This window comes from Cariama cristata, unplaced genomic scaffold (assembly GCF_000690535.1).
Source record: "Cariama cristata isolate BGI_N322 unplaced genomic scaffold, ASM69053v1 scaffold3320, whole genome shotgun sequence".
NCBI classification, from domain to species: Eukaryota; Metazoa; Chordata; class Aves; order Cariamiformes; family Cariamidae; genus Cariama; species Cariama cristata.
The window spans coordinates 29,800-47,949 of record NW_009592799.1 but is presented as its reverse complement, the minus strand read 5'-3'; the positions used below and the strand labels follow the sequence as shown (position 1 = coordinate 47,949).

The window sequence follows — 18,150 nt, the reverse complement described above, 5'->3', positions numbered from 1 at the left end:
AATTTACCCATTTCACTGCAGAAACCAACTTCACAGATTACACCAGACACCATTAGCAACAACACTGCCAGACTCAGCCCTCCATCCTATCTTGAATAAGCATCTGCCCTGGTTATTTGGCAATGGTTACATCTCCCAGCATGAGCACATGGTACATGTATACTACATTTCATACCTTATTGTATCAGAGAGTTGCTGTACTAAGTTCGCAAGTTCAGGAAAGGCCTTATATTTGCTCCATGTTGTAGTTAACTTGAACATGACTCTATGTTCCTAGCAGCTTCTGAAATCAGATACTACTCAGTCTTTGCATAAAGTTCCCATCAGCATCAAGTGTAACATGAAAGCATTACATGGCTGAGACATTTTCAGTCAAAAGCAGACACCAATTCCTGACTACGCTGAGAATTTGTTATTTAGGTTTACTTGCTACTGTCAATACAGCTAAGCATATAACAGTGTGATAGCACAAGTCACTGTGACAGGTAAAAGGGGTAAGGTGGAAGCGGCCACGGTCTCAGAACAATCTCCATGCCTCCCCTGTACTTCTAACTACAAACTGGACAGAGCCCAACGCAGAAACTCAGCAAACCCAGTCATCCGATTGCCTCTCACCTGCCAGGCAAAGGCAGTTATTACCTTGTGCCCATCTCATAAAGCAAGGATAAACAATAATGACCTCCCTTTGTAAAATACTTATAAATTCACAGTTGAAAGCTCTATACAATGTGATGTGAGTTTGGTTGGTCAGTTGGTTTGGTTTTGGTGGTGTTTTTTTTAAATATTGAGGGCTCCTGTATCTGGAAGGACATTATTAACAATTGATTACACACACAAAATCCAAACTGAGAAGTGAGCATATGCACTTACTCTGATTGAAAACCACGCCCCTATTCTCTGAAATCAGTCAGTATGTGTCCACAGGGGGTTGGATGCAGCAAACACTTAAGCATCCTCTCCAACTTCAGTTTCAAGACACAGTGGCAAGAGAGTTCTTAGTAACTTCAGAGAGAAATGAAGTCCGAGCACAGCATTATGCTTTAGTACAGGTACAGCCCATCACGGCACAGCTACCTGTCACTCGGGGAATCGCCACAAGCGCACAGCCACCATGCCATGAAGTTGGAGGTCAAACAAACAATTCACAATCCCTGCTTATGTATCAGTGTGACAAGTTCTGAGGACTCCCTCAGCCCTCATGGAACTGGTGAGTTATCAGCAAGTCCAGCAAACAGTTTTTTGATTTACTTACTTAAAAGGAAGTCATTGAGTCCTAAAGTTTGCCTATGCCTGATTTAGATATGCCAACACTTAGGACATCCGCCTCCTTCTAACTGGCATCATTTTTAATATGTGACTGTTCCTTGTTCAAGAGCCACGGCTTCTCTTTATGATGCCCCTTAAAAATGACAATGCACTACACTATGAATATGTTTCAGTTAGAAAGGGGGGAGCTAATAACTTTGCAAGGCGCTCTGAAGATCCAAACAACTGTTCTCATTTCACAGCTCACTGATTCTGTAAAAGCACCAGAAAGTCCTGGAAATGAAACAGCAATACTTATTAAACTCACAGCTATTAAGTTTTTCTTTATGCCCTAACATGAAAACAACCCTTATGGATGATGATCAGCTTAGCAGAATGTTGTACGCAATTCTGACCAACTAAAAGATACAGCTTTTTTTGTTTCCTTTCTCCTTTTTAACTCCTGAACTGCTTTACACATTAGAGCCCCAAGGGAGTTCAGTTCGCAAATTCACATCACTGCTTGCCTGCGGACACTATTTATATAATCTGACTAGGATTTCCAACGAGATCCACCTGTTCCATAGGACAGCCTAATGCGTAACAGGTCACCTGCAGACACAAAATAAGTTTAATTCATGTGATGTCACAGCAACAAACTGTTTAGTAGCACATGGGGTCGAATCAGACTCTCTCAAGCTTCCTTGAAGTTTCAGAATAACAGCAAAGTCAGACCGACTCCTTAGGAGGGTTGGGACTCCTCTGAACTAACACACACACCTGCAATGAGCGGGCCCTACCAGAAACAAAAGGGAGCCGGAACAAAGCATTCTACAATGCAGATGGTGCACAATCGACAACAGCCTGACTACTCATTACAGAGTGGTTCAGCAAATAAACACCAGAAACTCTTTTCCCCTGCCACCGCTGTTAAAGTTTACAGTCCCTTTACATTTTTATTTACAAAACAGAGCTACAGTCCTTGTATGCTAATGTTTACACAATTTCTCTTTCAGAGCCACATGCCTTCTCTCCCACGTTTTTTGTTCCACTAGCACTTACAGAGAAAAATAACTCCTCAGAAATATTTATCTTAATTCTCTTTAGTTTGTCTTGCAGTTCTGGAGACTGGTAATTGTAAGTGTAGATACTTTGCAAACTTACAGACATGGCAGTTTTTGCCAAGTTGAAGTATTGCTCATTTTTTGAAGAATCATGGGAAATTATCCCTCAAATTTAATTTCTTTTGGTGTTAGTCAAAGGTTTTAATACACTGGAATAAAATAAGTGGGAAGCAAGACATAGAAAAGAAACTTGTTCGGATTCAAAACAGAGTATTTGAAGTTCAGAAAGGCCTACTCTGACATGGTTTGTCTTCCCTTTTTCTTCCCCCAATTAGTCAGGGATCAAACATTAAAACAGCACCTCAAGCAAAGCTTGGGAAGGCCCCTGTAAAATTTTTATCTTGGCTAAAACTAGTATTTGCAAAAGGATTGTAGACCAACAGGGGCTACTGCCTTCCGCTCCAGGTGACCTTAACTGGCCTCGATCTGTTCTGCCCCCCACACTCAAAGAGCACTCTCAGGAACTCCGCCTTCCCAGCAGTGACCCCGCACTCCCTCTCTGGGTCAGCGTAAGGCCAGGAGAAACCCTGCATCACCACTTACATAGCTTACAAATTAGCAGTGAATCAGTGTCCGAGCAGCAGACCCTCATGCAGAGGTTACAGCTGGTCTCGCACTCCTCTGAGCCCGGGGAAATCTGCCCTGAACAAGTGGGTGAGATGCGGCAGGGTGTCCCACCGTGACAGCCAGGAGTAAGGCTAAAGGAGGAGCGAGCACTGCTGCTCCTGCAAGGAAAAGGAACACCAGGGCAAAAGCGCATGGTGATTTCAATCACCAGATTGTTCCCTTTCTCGTCCCTCCCCTCAAGTTGCAAAAAAATAAAATATTCCTTGTGATTTTAGTAAGATAGAGGCTATTTTAGACTGTAATACAGAATTACAGTTTATAATTTAACAAATATTTGGCTTGCCATTGATGCAGTTCTCATGCATACACATCACTCGCTACAGGTCAGTGGCACACTGAAATATCCCAAGGTTAGAAGTGGCTATCAGCACAGCCACGTTATTTTATTGGGTTAATTCTCTGAGTGCCAGTGGCCACTTGGACTTACGCATCTGCAGTGTACATGAAAGGAAAAGAAACAAGCAAAAGGTAACGTGTAGCACCAGACTTCGAGCATAGCTTCTATGTAGTCAAATAAATCACCAGTGCACCTCAAATGGAGCCAAAGCACTCTACCACCATCCCCTTCAGCCCACTAAGAAACTTGAAAAATGTAATCTCTGTTTTGCTTGTGGAATCCACAAGTTTTGTGTTAACTTTGCATTAGAATTCCATAGTGCAGCAGTTAAAAATTGATCTGTGCGTATTAGCCATTGGGGTTAAGGAGGGCAGGCAGAAGAGACAGTCAGAGCTGAAGACTCATGAATTTCAGTCAGCAGGGGTTACCTTGTTTTCTACCTTGGCTCTTGAATCACACAGCCCAAAAAGTCACTTTTAATAAATTCCTCATTAAAAGCATGACTTTTGCTTGAGCCGGAACCTGCATCTTTGAAATATCCAGTCTTGTTTTCTAAGTATCAAAAATTGATAGAAAAGTCCACTCAACCAGATCACATTTTATCTGGGAATAAGTTTTGTTCATAAGACATTTTTTCCAACCTTCAAATGCCATTCTTCAAGTTTAGCTACATCACTTCTCAAACATTAAAAAAATGACTATGATGATAACTCTTTCCAATCTAGATGATAGTAGCAGGCTTCATCTTACTTAGCTTTAAGTGTCTAACAGACAGTTATCTAAATCCAAGTTAGCTTTGTGTGCTCTCTTCTGCATCAATAATAATAGAAAAGGTGCTTTTGGGGGACATTCATCTGTTATCTTCAGACAGCACAGACTCGCTGAACATGCCAGCTTCAAATCTTTTACCAAAAGCAAGCCTGGAAGACCAGCTTAAGCTGAAACAGCTCAGTACTAGATACCTAAAGCAGGGTGGAAGGGATCCTACCCTTGTTTACAATGCTTAGAACACTCTTAATGCATTACTGGATTAACTAATTTTAGTTCCTTTAGTCTCCCAATACAAGAGTTTTGCCCTCCTTCCCTCCCCAAAAAAAAATTTTTAGCTCTTCTCTGAAGCTCTGTGCTAGGAGTCATCTGTTTATATGTCCCAGAAGCAGACTTGTTTTTTTGGCTAAAGGAACATCCTGGACACTAATATATCTATGGCATGATGGATGCTTTGTTCTTGTCTATAGGGCTCTGATGTACAGTAAAAATTTTAGCATCTGTTGCATCCAAACTGACCAAAACCAGTGGCAACAACGCATTCACAGACAGCTCTTAATAGCTTTGGTATTAAGAATCAGTACCGCTGGTCATCGATACAGTCAATTCATTAAATCATACCCAAAAGATCTATCAGATTTCTAAACAAAAAAGCCGTACAAAAGGAGTAGGACCATAGCTTAAGACAAATCCACCAGGATATGTGGTAAAGGGGCCCTAGGTTATGAGGAAACTCAGTCTCTTCAGCTGTAGCTGGTCTTAGTATTGTGGCTTCCTGGTTTTCAGCAATTAATCTCAAAGAGGACAGTGCTCTTTCATACCTTACCATTTATGGTTACAGAAAGCTTCGTAATAGGGAAACTAAGTTAGGAGTTCTGCCACAGCAAAGCAAACCCAGAGAAGTACAGGAAAGGGAAAAAAAAAAACCAACAAAAACCAAACAAAAACCCACACTTTCAGTTCTAAGTTCCACTACTATCCCAAGTCTGTCATGTAACAGAAGTTTTTTCGTCAGAAATCAGCATTTCATCGAAAACAGTGAGTATCTTTCTAAGCAACTGTTTTTCCTTGGGAGCATGCAATAGCTTTGGGGCTTGGAAGCAACTATCTTTCTAAATCTGCAGCACTATGGAAGACAGCCCAGGTAACTTTTCTGTCACATGTGGGCTAAGTTGTTCTCTCTTTTGTAACTGGATGCAATCTGATAATGCAATCTAATAATTCTAAATAATTATTAGCAAAGATAACAGTAATATTTTCACAAATTAGGAGTCTGCAGCCCATATGAGGTCACAGCTTTTATTAATTTTAATGGTAAAACCACCTTTACTCTTAGGAGGATCATGGCTTTGGGTGTTCAGCACTCCTTTAGAGGCTATCCTTGTCTACCTCTGAGTTAAAGAGGAATCAGGAATTGAACTCTTTCAGGCTTCCCTGAAATCTGCTCTTAAATTGATTCATTCTGTGCAGCCCTGTACTGCACAGAATCCAAAAGAAGCACTTTAGAAAGATTTCAGAACTGCTGAACAGAGCAAGTAATTTTTTTTTTTTCTTTTTTCTTTCTACCTCCCTTTTTTTAGGAACCACTAGGTTTAAAATCTAACAGAATTACTCTTAAACAACTGCACAGGTCTTTAAACAAAAAAGCTAACTTCTTCAATTCACTCTAGTGTCACATCAGGTAAGCAGTTCATTAATAAAGCAAAATGATAAAGTATATTTCATAAAATAAATGCAGTTGTATCATGTTACATCATCAAAATATTGCTGCTTCAGGTTTCCAAGATAACTGCATGAGTACATGGCAGAATCTTCTTTTCTGTGCATATTTCCATCAAGGTTCAGCATCACCTTATTCTGTAACGCACACAGTATTTGTGGTCCCAGACGCACAGAATGCTTTTTAAGTAATGGGTTCTTATCAATTTGCAATGAACAAACCCAGTGTTCCCCGGCCCCAGCACCTGTGGCAAAGGCAGACTTGTTACCAGCAAGAAATGCATGTGAATGCCAGAGTAGAAAATGGAGGGCAGGGAGACGGAAGCAAGTGCCAACACAAACGTAGTTTTGATTTCAGGCCTGTTGTCCAGGGAAGTAGATAAGAAAAGGATGAGGGCAGGACTGAAACAAAAAGAAGTATCTAAGCAGTGTTAAAATACTCATGGAAACAGGTAGGCAGGCTTGAGTGATCAAACTAAATCTACTCAGAGTCAGTAGTAGATATGTAAGCTGTGCAGCTCTGCCACAGTAGCATAACCAATACAGAGCTCATATTTATAGACCTAAAACTTAGGATTGCCTTCTGTTTCCCACACAAAGTACTTGGCCGATAAACTGGCAACAAATACTATGCTCCTTTTACACACCTAGCAAAGCCAGCAATTTTTATGTTGTCCACACAAGGTGTTTTGAGAATAAAACAATGTGGCTATTAAGGTGGCACTTGATAGGAGAAAGCAAATGGCTATTTCATACGCAGAGGCACTACAGCCAAAAGTGTCCAGGTCTGTTTAAAGACTCCTCATCACTTTAGAGATGCAGATAACTTGTGTCAATCTTCTTGGTGTGATGTAATACTAGCACTTGATGCTCATCTGAAAGCAGTACATAAATGCTCATTGGAAATTCACCATATATTGTAGGATAAACCAGCGCCACCCCACACACCCCCCCCCAAAAAAAAAAAAAAAAGACTAGCACCCTGTTAATATTTATTCTCAACTGAAATTTGAGAAAAGGGTTTAGCACCCTTTCTTCTGCAAGCAAGCAAGATGAATTCATCAGTGCCACTGATACTGCCGTACAAATGAGCAGCCTGGAGTAGCTGGAGAGGGAGAGGTCCCATCCGAACTCATGGAGGTCACAGCACTGGAAACTCCTCGAGAGATGCGGGAGGAGGCGGCAGAGACTTCCCGCCAAGTATCAAACATGTCTACTAATCAAAACAGGGGACTCTTCCAAACCTGAGCAGATGGCAGCCCTAGGGTTATCACCAGCAGCTGTCAATGCAGTGATTATACACTGAAATTGCACAGCTAATGTACTGTATAATTTAACTAGACTGAAGAAGAATATTAGGGAGAAAGAACTTTATAAAAAGATTTGGAGTTTATATTTTCCTAATAATTATGGAGGCACCCCATAATCTTCAGTGCAAAAGATCCATTTAGATTTGCTCTTGAAGGCCAGACTAAAAGCCACATTATACGCTTCAACATCTTCCAATTCAAATACACTCAAAGTCTTCCTGGGCCAATCAAGTCCTCTGCAGTGCTTCATTTTTCAAAGATTCAATGATTTTGTCAGAGGAAACACTTAATTGGCTCTTTCAACATTCCTCCTAATATACACTGACAGAACTAGGAGACAGAAAAGAATTTTTAATCTGAAAAAAGTTAACCTTTTAAACAATGGGGAATTTCCAAATAAATGTGTTTTTTCTATATGCATGAGCATTGCTTTGTCTTGAGAGCCAGAAAATACAGGATTTTCAACACAAGAACATAAGAATATTTATATATGAAAGGAAAAAAAATGCACATAGCACTTCCTTCACTGACCTGGGTTTCCTCTTAAATTATTCTGCATATGCATGAAACTGCATTACAGATTTTTCTGGTCTTCTAAATGTTAAAGCATTAAAAAATACAACAGGAAGTATGTATTCCAGTTTTAGGGACCACATTTACAGCTAATCTGGTGCAGCAACACAACAGTGACGTGAGCACCTCTGATTTACACTGCCTGAAGACTCAGCCGGTTATTTTTCATGTTTACAGAAGCACTCAGTGAGATATTTTTAGACGAATCTTTCTTGTTAACATTCTCTGCATAATTTATATGTCCTTATTCTCTTTGGGGCAGAGCAAACATCTGAACTAGGGGAGCAGAGGCAAACAGGATCACCTAGCAGCCCACGCAGAGAACCAGGGTGAGGCAGCCCGGCTGCTGTCAGGATGGGGAACAACACTGCCTGTAATGCTGGCAAAATCTCTTGGCCATTTGTGAAAATTTCCAATTTACACATACAAATTACTTAAGCATCTTAAAGAAGTAGTCTGGTAGTTTAAGATGATGAGGAAGGATAAGCTTACCGGTACTTCTGCTGCATATGTGGCTGACATTCTAGCAGACTGATGGGGCAATTACATTTCTTATTAATTCCTTGGTTAATAGTCCCACAGTTCTTGTTTTCCATGTAACAAGGGGTCTGATTACCGCACTATTTCTCAGTGTAACTGGGATAGCCATGTAAACATTACGGTTCATCTAAAACTCAAGGCTAACAGCACTAGGCCACAAGAAGTTTTCCACAAGTCATGGGGGCAGTACCCATCTTTCACTTTCATTTTCCCACATAACTAATTAAAGATTACTCATTGTATTATATTACTGTATTATATTGTTGTATTAATCATGTATTATAAATACCTTAAGAATGGGTGTCAAGAGCATGGAGCCCCGTAACAGGTTATGGGGCAACAGGCACAAACTGAAACTCAGGAGATCCTCCGTCTGAATATGAGGAAAAAACTTCTATGCTTTGAAAGTGGCAGAGCACTGGAACAGCCTGCCCAGAGAGGTTGTGGAGTCTCCTTCTCTGGAGATACTCAAAACCTGCCTGGACGTGTTCCTGTGCCACTTGCTGTAGGTGACCCTGCTTTGGCAGAGGGGTTGGACGAGATGATCTCCAGAGGTCCCTGCCAACCCTGACCATTCTGTGATCGTTACTGTATGTAAGAATTTCTTGCTAACAACGCAGATTTTTCACTGGTCTATCGTTAGCTTCCCACTGTGTCATAAGGAACTGCCACTCAGGTACCACATGGTCTCAGGGCCCATGCTCCAGCACCGATGATGCTCCTTTATTCCATTTTCCCCTCTGACCAAGCTGCACAATAGGTAAAGGAGAGTCAGTTTAATATCAATTGGTCTTAAGGTGTTGCACAGTGTTCCAATATTTTAAATATTTTGGAATTCTGTTTTTTGAAAATGCTATTTCCACTTTCCCTCCCTAAAAATAAAAGAAATGACAGAAGTTTCCAACAGTCACTACTAACATTTACCCAAGTTTCCTTGCAGGGTGGACGTGCCTCTCTGCATGGTCATGGCACAGTGCGAGCATACTGACCATGCTTGATGGCACATAGCCCCATAGACCAAAAAAACCACAATATAGCCTTATTTAAGGGCACTTGCTCATGTTCTGTATTAAACTCAAATGCCAGTAAGCAGGTAAGGTTCATCTTATGGCAATTTCCAATTTAAGATGCTTCTTACAATGCCAGTGAATTATAAATGATCATCATCAGAACAATTCCTCTCAAAATGCTGTATGCAAAATTCATAGTGGATATTGATGTTTTAAAGTGGAATTAAATATGGAACCGGACAAAATTCAGAATCCCAACAACAGTAACTCCTTTTGTTCCTAGGGACACCTCAGAACAGCCTTTCATTTCGATATCACGTACTAGCAACTCCAAAATATATACTGAAAAAATTCTGTAACTAGCCCTGAGTTATGCTAAACAACCAAAGCTGTTTTACTGTCCATAGAAGTCTGTATTTTTATTGTTAATAACACTAACAGTCAGGTGTTATAAAACCAGTAGCATTTCAATGTTCAAATACTTTTTTCCTTTGATCATTAAACAGTCAAAATAAGGCACTTTTACCAGTGAAAAACAGAACTAATAGGAAAGAAAGCAACATGCAGATTATATTCACATTCTTTCTTTCAAGAGCTGATGCTGTCTTTATCTTGTCTTTCACCAAACTCAGTGTTGATCCCCACCCTCAGTAACACCACAGCTCTGCCAGCACGGGGCAGCTGGAGACCATCTACTCATGGTTAACCTGACGAGCCTATTTGCTAACTTTGGCTTGTGCTTACCTTATACTGTGCCTAAACTTAAGTCTTGGTATTTGCTCTACTGCTTAGCTGAACATAGGAGGATTTAGGCAGGAACCACATCATCTTGAAGGCCAGCTAGTAAGGATAAACACTAAATTGTTGCACACACCCGAATCTGAAATCCTGAAAACGCACCAGCTACTACATGTGCACTGTTGGCTTGCACATGAGAACAGGACTGAAAACCTGTTTTGGCACGTATGTAATATATTTTCCCTTTCTCCTTCTGCTCTTCTTTCCTCCCTTCTCCCAAAAAAACCACACACAAATCTTGCCAGTCTCGTCATTTGCCATAACTGTAGCTTGCACCGTGTTTTACAAAACCCCACAAACCTTCAGTTACAGCTGTCAGCGCAACAGATACTGGTGATGAGTTGAACTCCAGTGACTGTTGTGGCTTATATATATATTAATCTGAATACATCAGTCACAATGATTTAATGGTGTATGGATTCACGGCAATTATTTTCAGATTCTCTTTATCAAAGCATTAGGAAGATAATTTAAAATGTTATTTGGCAAGGAAGTGGGGAGAAAATGCCAGTCACTCCCGAGCTCAGGTTCAGACAGCTCTGCCTGAGCGTTCCCTGGTGTTACACCAACACTTCAGGCTTTGCACTCTCCCGCTAGTGCCAGCGGCAGCCCTGACCCTGTGCTTGTGGTGAAACAACAGCCATTTCCACGGCTGTGTTTTCTAATCCTGTTCCGTTGTGTTTGGTGGCATCATACTACTTCTGTCTAGAAAAACACAGCTTTTCTCTGCTATTTGATCATACATCAAGTTTTGAGCATCCCTGAATGGACAAGGTCAAACAACAAACATGCACAAGTCAGAACAGGTCATCTCAAACGCTAAATTTTAAATTATTTCAGCTCTTTTGAAATAAGACAACCACATTTCAGACTTATCCAGAAGAAAAAGCATAATGTAAAAAAGATTCTACTATGGGAAGATTTTCCCTTCACATAGCCTTTACCAATACACAACACAATTTCTCTTCCTTCAGAGAAGCAGCAACATGAAATAGATTAAGGCTGAGGACAACCGGGCTGTTAACGGAACTCTCCCAAAAAGTAATCAGGTTTTCCTACCCTATCTCCTAGCCTTCACACACGTACACTTTTCAAAATACTATGTGGTAAATATTAGAAATTAAAAAAGGAGTCTACTGATAACAAAAAAAACACAGTAACTTTTTTTTAATTTGAGTTTTTGCAAAATTAGGACTGTTCCTGCATGGGATACCTTACATTTCAGAAACTTACTACACAACTGTGATACCTGTAGCCAATCCTAGTCATGTTCTTCTCTTCTTTCTGTATTTTATTTTATACCAGAAAGAGACTGTTCAGATTTCGCAACTCTAAATCATGTTGGGAAAAAAGTTGGTGACCGCACAGAAGCGAGGGGAGACAAGAGCCCTGTGCTTGGGACTGGGAATGGTCGTGTGCTCCATGATGATGTACTTTTTTATTGGGATCACCATTGTGCCATTCTACACTAAAAGGTAATAACAGCCATTTGTTTATGAATACAAAGCTAGTTCTTTTTCCTGGCAGCATCAAATACAATTATTAAAACAGTGCTGAAATATAAGTTAGTACATTGTAGAATAAATAAACAATATGTTCTTGAAGAGCTCATAACAATTTCAGACAGAAGAAAAGAGAAAGAAAAAAGTGAAGCAAGAAGTCATCAGGGATTTACAGGCAAGCACAAGAACGAAGGAATGATCATCTTCAGGGCTAGAATGAGAACAGACTAAAACAAAATATTTACTATGAAAGCATATAAAATAAAAAACAACCATGCTTATCAAAGCTTGATAATGAAAAGTTAAGTCTAGCATAAGTGAAAAAAAAAAAAAAAAGGCTTTTCCATGTGCAGGAGGGTGTCTTGTTTTTAATAAAATTATAAAAACTTGAGCAACAGAAGTCACAGTAAAATTGTTCAGTTGAGAATCTATATCTTACTTCCAAATCAACCCTCATGAGACACTAGTACCTTCAACAGCCCAGTCTACCACAGCCAATGTTGCAGAATACAATGAGTGCCGGGGAAGTTACTAGTACTCACATTTTTATTTCATTTTGCAAGCTCTGCCTCCACACACAAAAACAATTTGCAAAAAAACAAAGTAACAAGACAAAGAGTGCAGCTGAGTTTTTCAAACTTGAAGATTTTGATAGCGAAAGCAAGTATCTCCACCTCATTCCTCTTGCTAAGTGCACCTTTAAGTTAAAAAAAAATGTTTGAAAAAACATTGTTTAAAACAGAGTAATTCACATTTATTTTATTTATATTAAAGCCTCCTGATTACATTGCAAAAGACATTTGCATGTAAAAAGATTAGTTTCTTCAGAACTAGAGTGAGACTATTTCTTTACTTTTTTTGCCAAAGTGTATTGCTGTAAGCAAAAGCTTCCTATGTTACCAGTAATAAAAGAGTAACTTTTGGGACAAAGGGATAAGTAACAGCAAAAAAACGAACTTTTGCCAAACAAAATCCTGCTACTTATTCATGCAAAAGGTCCATGTAATAAAGAAGAGGAGAAAGGAGGAAAGACATGGGAATTTATCCGAGTTCCGAGAATTACTGGATTAAATTAGTAAAAATATTTCTGAGACACCAAGTGTACTGCACTTCCAAATATTTACTATCAAACATTAAAACCCATAACAATTTTTCTTTCTCGAATAACACTTGAAGCTGATTACAGATGAGGTTAGAATCCAACTTCAAACCACAGAATGTGTTACAAACAACAGCAACACCACCACCACCACCACCACTTTCCTGCATGGCTTTCCTACAGCAGCCCTTCTCCAGGTGCAGCCATCAATTCGGGGTGGGCAAAGTTCACTGCACCAGGACTGAGCAGCCACAAACTCCACCCGTGCCACCACTTACAGCTGGCACACACAGATCCATCTCCAGCGTGCAACTCGTAACAGGTATTGCTAACACATTTAAAAGCAGTATCTTTTGTCTTGGTTTTGCAGTGTTTGGACAACAGAAACTGTGTGCAAGGTACTCAAGGCCAGCATCAAGGATGAAGTTGTCTGTCCAAACAGCGAAGGCTCAGAGGATGAGGATCTCTATCCCTATCCTTGTCTACAGGTGTGGGTTAATCTGACAGCCTCAGGACAAGAGGTTATGCTGTATCAGACTGAAGACACACTGGAAAGAAATCCTAAGGTACTTGCAACACAGATTGAATAATCACTCTCTGCTGCTACTTAACACCTTTGAGGAGAAGGGGTGATTGTTTTTAAACCAAGCAGCAGAGTAGTTCATTTTTTACATGTTAATGTCTGTCCTTAGACCAGTATTTCCACTGAAGATGAAATAACTTTGCATTATTACTGCAGGTCAGATAGTTCTGTGTTATAAGGACAAGTAGGAAGCCTCCAACAGCCATGCTTTCCTCTTCTTTTTCTACTTGTTACAACCAGAAGCGCTCAGTGAAGCAACTTAGTTTGCCTGCACGCTGACAAGCCAGTTATCAAGTTCTGCACAGCTAACATATTTCTGCTGTGGTGGTGCCTAGAAGCTCTGTTAGGAATCCAAGCTTGGCACTGTAATAATAAAGTGACAGTCTCAAAGACTGCAGTTTTATTTCGAGCACATACGTATTATTGGTTTCCAACAACATTATTCCAATCTGTAAATCCACAGACTGTGGGCATAGACAGACTGACAGAAACAAGAAAGCATGGCAAATGGATTATGGGCATAAGGAAACCAAGATGTTCTGTGGTTTGGCTAGCATCCCTGGAAGAGTTCTTATCAGTACTAGGATGTTTGTTTTACTTAGTCTGAATTAACTACAAACCCTGCATTAGAGTACCCATCATAATGAATCGCCTTGTTTTCTTATTCCAGTGCTCATACGTCCCAGGCAAGTCGGAGAACTCTAAAGAAGTTAAAGCACGAATAGAAACAATTGCAAGCAATTTTAAAAAACACCAGACTTTCCCATGCTACTATGACCCAGGAGGAATGCAGACCAATGTAATTTTAAGCAGACTTTATCCCCCGAAAGGCCTCCTTTTTGCTTTCCTTTGGCCTACACTCATGTTTACTGGTGGATGTCTGATTATTGTTCTGGTAAAAATTAGTCAGTATGTTTCCGTTCTTTCTGCTTGGCAGTAGGAAATAAATACGTAGCGTAGATTGTTGCAGGATATTAAAGTGCCTTTGTTCTGCCTGTCTTCATCTGCATTTTGTGACTTTCAATATACCAGGTGTCAATCCAAGGGTAGGCATTCCAGAAAACTGAAGGGCATCCACTGTGGATGGCAATCCATTACATGAGGACAAAATATAAAACTGATTCCCAGGAAGGCCTGAAAATACCTCACAAGAACACAAACTGACTTACTCTCTATTGTTTCCCTGGGCTTTCTGAGGTACAGTTGCTTTACAGAGCTACATTTCAAGTTTACTACTAAACTCTTGTTCCACATTTTAGACAGGGTCTTAATTTTCTGTCTGATTGAGTCCAGTTGGTGCCAGTTCCATATACATCATTACTGGCAGACACACCCTTTATATACTTCATATACAGTATGTATTCACAGCATGCCCCTCTTGTCTGTCAAGAAAAGAAGGTTTGTTATGGTCCAGAAAGGTATTTCTTATCACGGATCTCTCTGCTTTAGGAAAAGAGGAGGGGAAAAACCACTCGAAAACAAAATATACACAAACATTACAAGTTTGCACTCCAAATATCTAACACCAATTGTATCTAAGGAAATATATGCATGAAGTATAGCATATGGTAAAGAAGCTTATATTAGAAGTAAGTTTTTGTATTTAACTCAAATCTTAGCCTTGCTTTACTTTGAAAAAAGTATACCACTCAAGGAAGGCTACCTGCCTGCCATTTGCATATATTATAAAACTGTTAAGGAAAGGAAGCAATGATATAAAGAATATAAGTATGTAGTAGAAAACATCCACAATGCCTTACTAAATACAGTAATCTAACATAACCACAGAAGTTTGCACGCTAAGCACAAAGATATTTCACAAATAGAGACATACTTGTTTCTAGCGCCAAGGCTCTTAGGAACGCTCTAATGCACATACAGACATGCTTTCTGTTCTCTGAAAATAACTGTTTCTCTCAGCCAATTTTCAAATTGCTACTGGACACAGGATGCTGTATTTGACTGGCACTTGGGACACACCTAGTGCAAGCTTTTTCGTCACACAGCTGATGAACCACTTAGTAGCTATCATTCACAGGAAAATTTCAGGGCTTAGATAGAAATTCAAATTGCCAAATTCAAATTCATTAAACTGTAGGGGAAAAAAGTTATTGCAATTAATGTGGTACAGTTCTCTATTCCTCATTGTAAGACAGAGAAAGTCTGAAATATTAACCCATTATGTGCAGTTTCCAACATTATTAATGGAACAGTGTCAGAGTTTGCTTTCATGATGAAATGCAAATCAAAATTAGACCAGGATAGTACAAAGTAAATTGTTAACATCAGCAACACTCGTTCAACATGCAAAATCTAGATAGTTATCTATTTGAAATCTACAAGAGGAAAAATGACCTGCTGTAGTGCTTAAGATTCAGACAGTGTAAGGGGTGCGTGTTAAAAAAAGCAAACCAAAACCCAAAAATTAATATAGGAGGAGAATTATTTCCACAAGGAGGAGGAAGGTATTTACATCTTCATACAACACTTTCATGAAATGCATCCAAAGCTGTGTGTATATATGATCTTAATCTTTCTTATTCAGAAAAGTGAAAGTGTAGCTGGCACAGGTTCAGGCATTTTTGGGTGCCCAAAAGCAGTTGCCAATGGGATGGAAAGAGGAAGAGATCCTGTTTTGTTAGTTAACCAAAACCTGAGGCAGGAGTATGGTAACTGCTTAAAAATATAGTACTCTGACAGGGAGGATACCTTTTAAAGCTAATGCACCAAATTACTCTTGAGCTTTTCTAGTCTTTTTCCTTCTGCAAAAGTTGTAATTCACTAGAGAGTGAAGTTTTAGTAATGCTCTCGATGCTTCTTACAGCAGCATACAAGGAAGCTATATAGCCTTTAGAGGGTTTTGTTTGGTTGGAGTTTTTCTAATATTCTTGGATTATACCATCAAGTCTACAAGAATTCTGATAATAAAAGGCTATTTTTCTGAGATCCAGCAAAACACTTCCTATGAGAAGTGCTTCAATACAAGCAGTGACCATTGCAGTGACAGATGTACACAACTGACTTTCTCAAAGCAGAGTAGATGATCAAGGTGTATATTACAACATTAAAACTCCTCCTGCCAGGGGAAAAGAAGTGGCAATACAGCTGGAGATGAAATTCATACTTGAAATCTGTTTGGTTACACATAGCTTTCACCAGCACTGATGCTTACACCACAGTAATAGTGCTTGAGTTGACTGGAATATGCAAGGAACACCGGACAAATGGGAATAGATTTTAAACCCTGATGAATACTTCAGTTGTGCAGGGCCTTTATATGTCTATATGAATACTATTGCTATACTGAAACTGTTAAAAGTCCTATTTTTGAAGTGCTGCGCACAGACTCTCAGGAGTAGTTTTTCTTCTTGATGCCAAATAAGGCTTGGACGTGGTGATTCCACTGTTGGAAGACGGAAAAGACCAAAATCTCCATCACTGTTCTTGAGGGATCTAGCATTTCTCCTACGCAAAAAAAAACCCAAACCAACACACCACCAAAAACAAACCACCAAAACACACAATTGCAAAAGGTTAGTAAAATGAAGCTTATCCCATAAATGGGAAGCTATTTTTCTGGATGAGGTAGATCAGCTTTCATCATCTTTTAATAAGATCACATTTCTCCCACTTTGATGAGGTAGCAACAGTGGCAGCCTAACAGGAACCTATGGGACACTGATTTGCTAAGAAGCCGCCTGTGAGTCACCAGTAGGGTCTTAATGTACATAAACAATAGCAGGTACCTTCTAGCTACCCCTGACAATTTTAAGTATGCTGCGAACTGGTGCTATTTTTATTACACGATACTGAAAGCAGCAGCAGGGCAGTTAACATAGAGAAGACTCCGGTCCCCAAAGATTCCTCACTCATTGCATACATCCACTGCACTTGACAATAAAATATCTTTCAGCTGAGTAACTGGTACTTTGTTCTTAGCTTTGGGATGGAGGGGTTGTATGTTTGGTGGTGTTTGGTTGGTTGGTTGGTGTTTTTGTTGTTGTTTTGTTTGTTGTTTTTGTTTTGTTTTGTTTTTAAATATGGAAATGAGGAAAAACTTAACAAAACCAATTTGTGGTCTCTAGACTATTCACTATTCAGAAACCATACAAATATTTTGCATTCGGCAATTTCCATAACAGAAAAAAATAGCATTTAGGTTTAACTGGGCAACTCTAAATTTACAAGCTGGCTTGAAGTTAGAAAATATTTTAATACAGAAAAAATAATTAAAGGTATTGATTGGAGGCAGCTATTGCTTTGTTCACAATAAAAAGGGTTGGTGACCTGCACAAAGGGTATAGGCCAGCCATACAAACCCCATGCAAGAAAAAAGTCTGGTGCATAAGCCCATGGCTGTTCTTGGTCAGATGGCACAATTGGGAGTCATCTCAGAAGTGCCTCAGAAGTTCGAGGGCACCAGGGGAACTTCAGAAGATCTGCAGAGCAAACTGCAACTTTCTTTTCCCCCCCTAAAGTATTTGTAAACAGTAAAAATGCTAAGAATGCATTTAAGGGGGTTTTGGTTGTTGTTTAGTTCTCCTGGAGCAAGGTTTCTTTTACTGTGCTGCTATAAGACTTAAGTGTCAGCTTTGATGAATATGTTATACTGGGGAGTTGCAATATTAGATGTTTTTCTCCTTGTTGACCCCAATTCTCCACACTCTCAAGGGCATCAACAGAAAGGAAAAAGATAGCAAAGATCAGATAGAGGTGGCTATACTCAACTTCCACGTAAAATAGTCTGTGAAATACAGATTAAAGACAGTGTCTATTTATTATTATGCTACACTAGAAGAAATAGCAATGGGAAAAAAAAAAAATCTTGTCAAAGTTGAAGGAATGACAAACTGTTCTTTCAAAGCTTCCTAAAAATATCTATACGACTCAAATACAAGTAGTCTCATTACACCCT

At 39.6% G+C, this 18,150-nt stretch overlaps 1 protein-coding gene across 1 annotated transcript; it reads left to right on the top strand.

Annotated features, from left to right (window-relative positions):
* The first annotated feature begins 11,388 nt into the window (after nucleotides 1-11,388).
* KCNMB1 (potassium large conductance calcium-activated channel, subfamily M, beta member 1) lies at nucleotides 11,389-14,231 on the top strand. The gene is made up of 3 exons (XM_009695092.1): nucleotides 11,389-11,526; nucleotides 13,023-13,218; nucleotides 13,906-14,231. Exons 1-3 carry the CDS (start codon nucleotides 11,390-11,392, stop codon nucleotides 14,173-14,175), a joined length of 603 nt encoding a protein of 200 aa, XP_009693394.1. The 5' UTR covers nucleotide 11,389; the 3' UTR covers nucleotides 14,176-14,231.
* The last annotated feature ends 3,919 nt before the right edge of the window (nucleotides 14,232-18,150 follow it).

Excerpts from the sequence above, each read along its gene's own strand:
- KCNMB1 (XM_009695092.1), top strand. The coding sequence starts at position 11,390 with ATGTTGGGAAAAAAGTTGGTGACCGCACAGAAGCGAGGGGAGACAAGA. Across the intron at positions 11,527-13,022 it reads GTGCCATTCTACACTAAAAG|TGTTTGGACAACAGAAACTG; the intron begins GTAATAACAGCC and ends TTGGTTTTGCAG. Across the intron at positions 13,219-13,905 it reads CACTGGAAAGAAATCCTAAG|TGCTCATACGTCCCAGGCAA; the intron begins GTACTTGCAACA and ends TTCTTATTCCAG.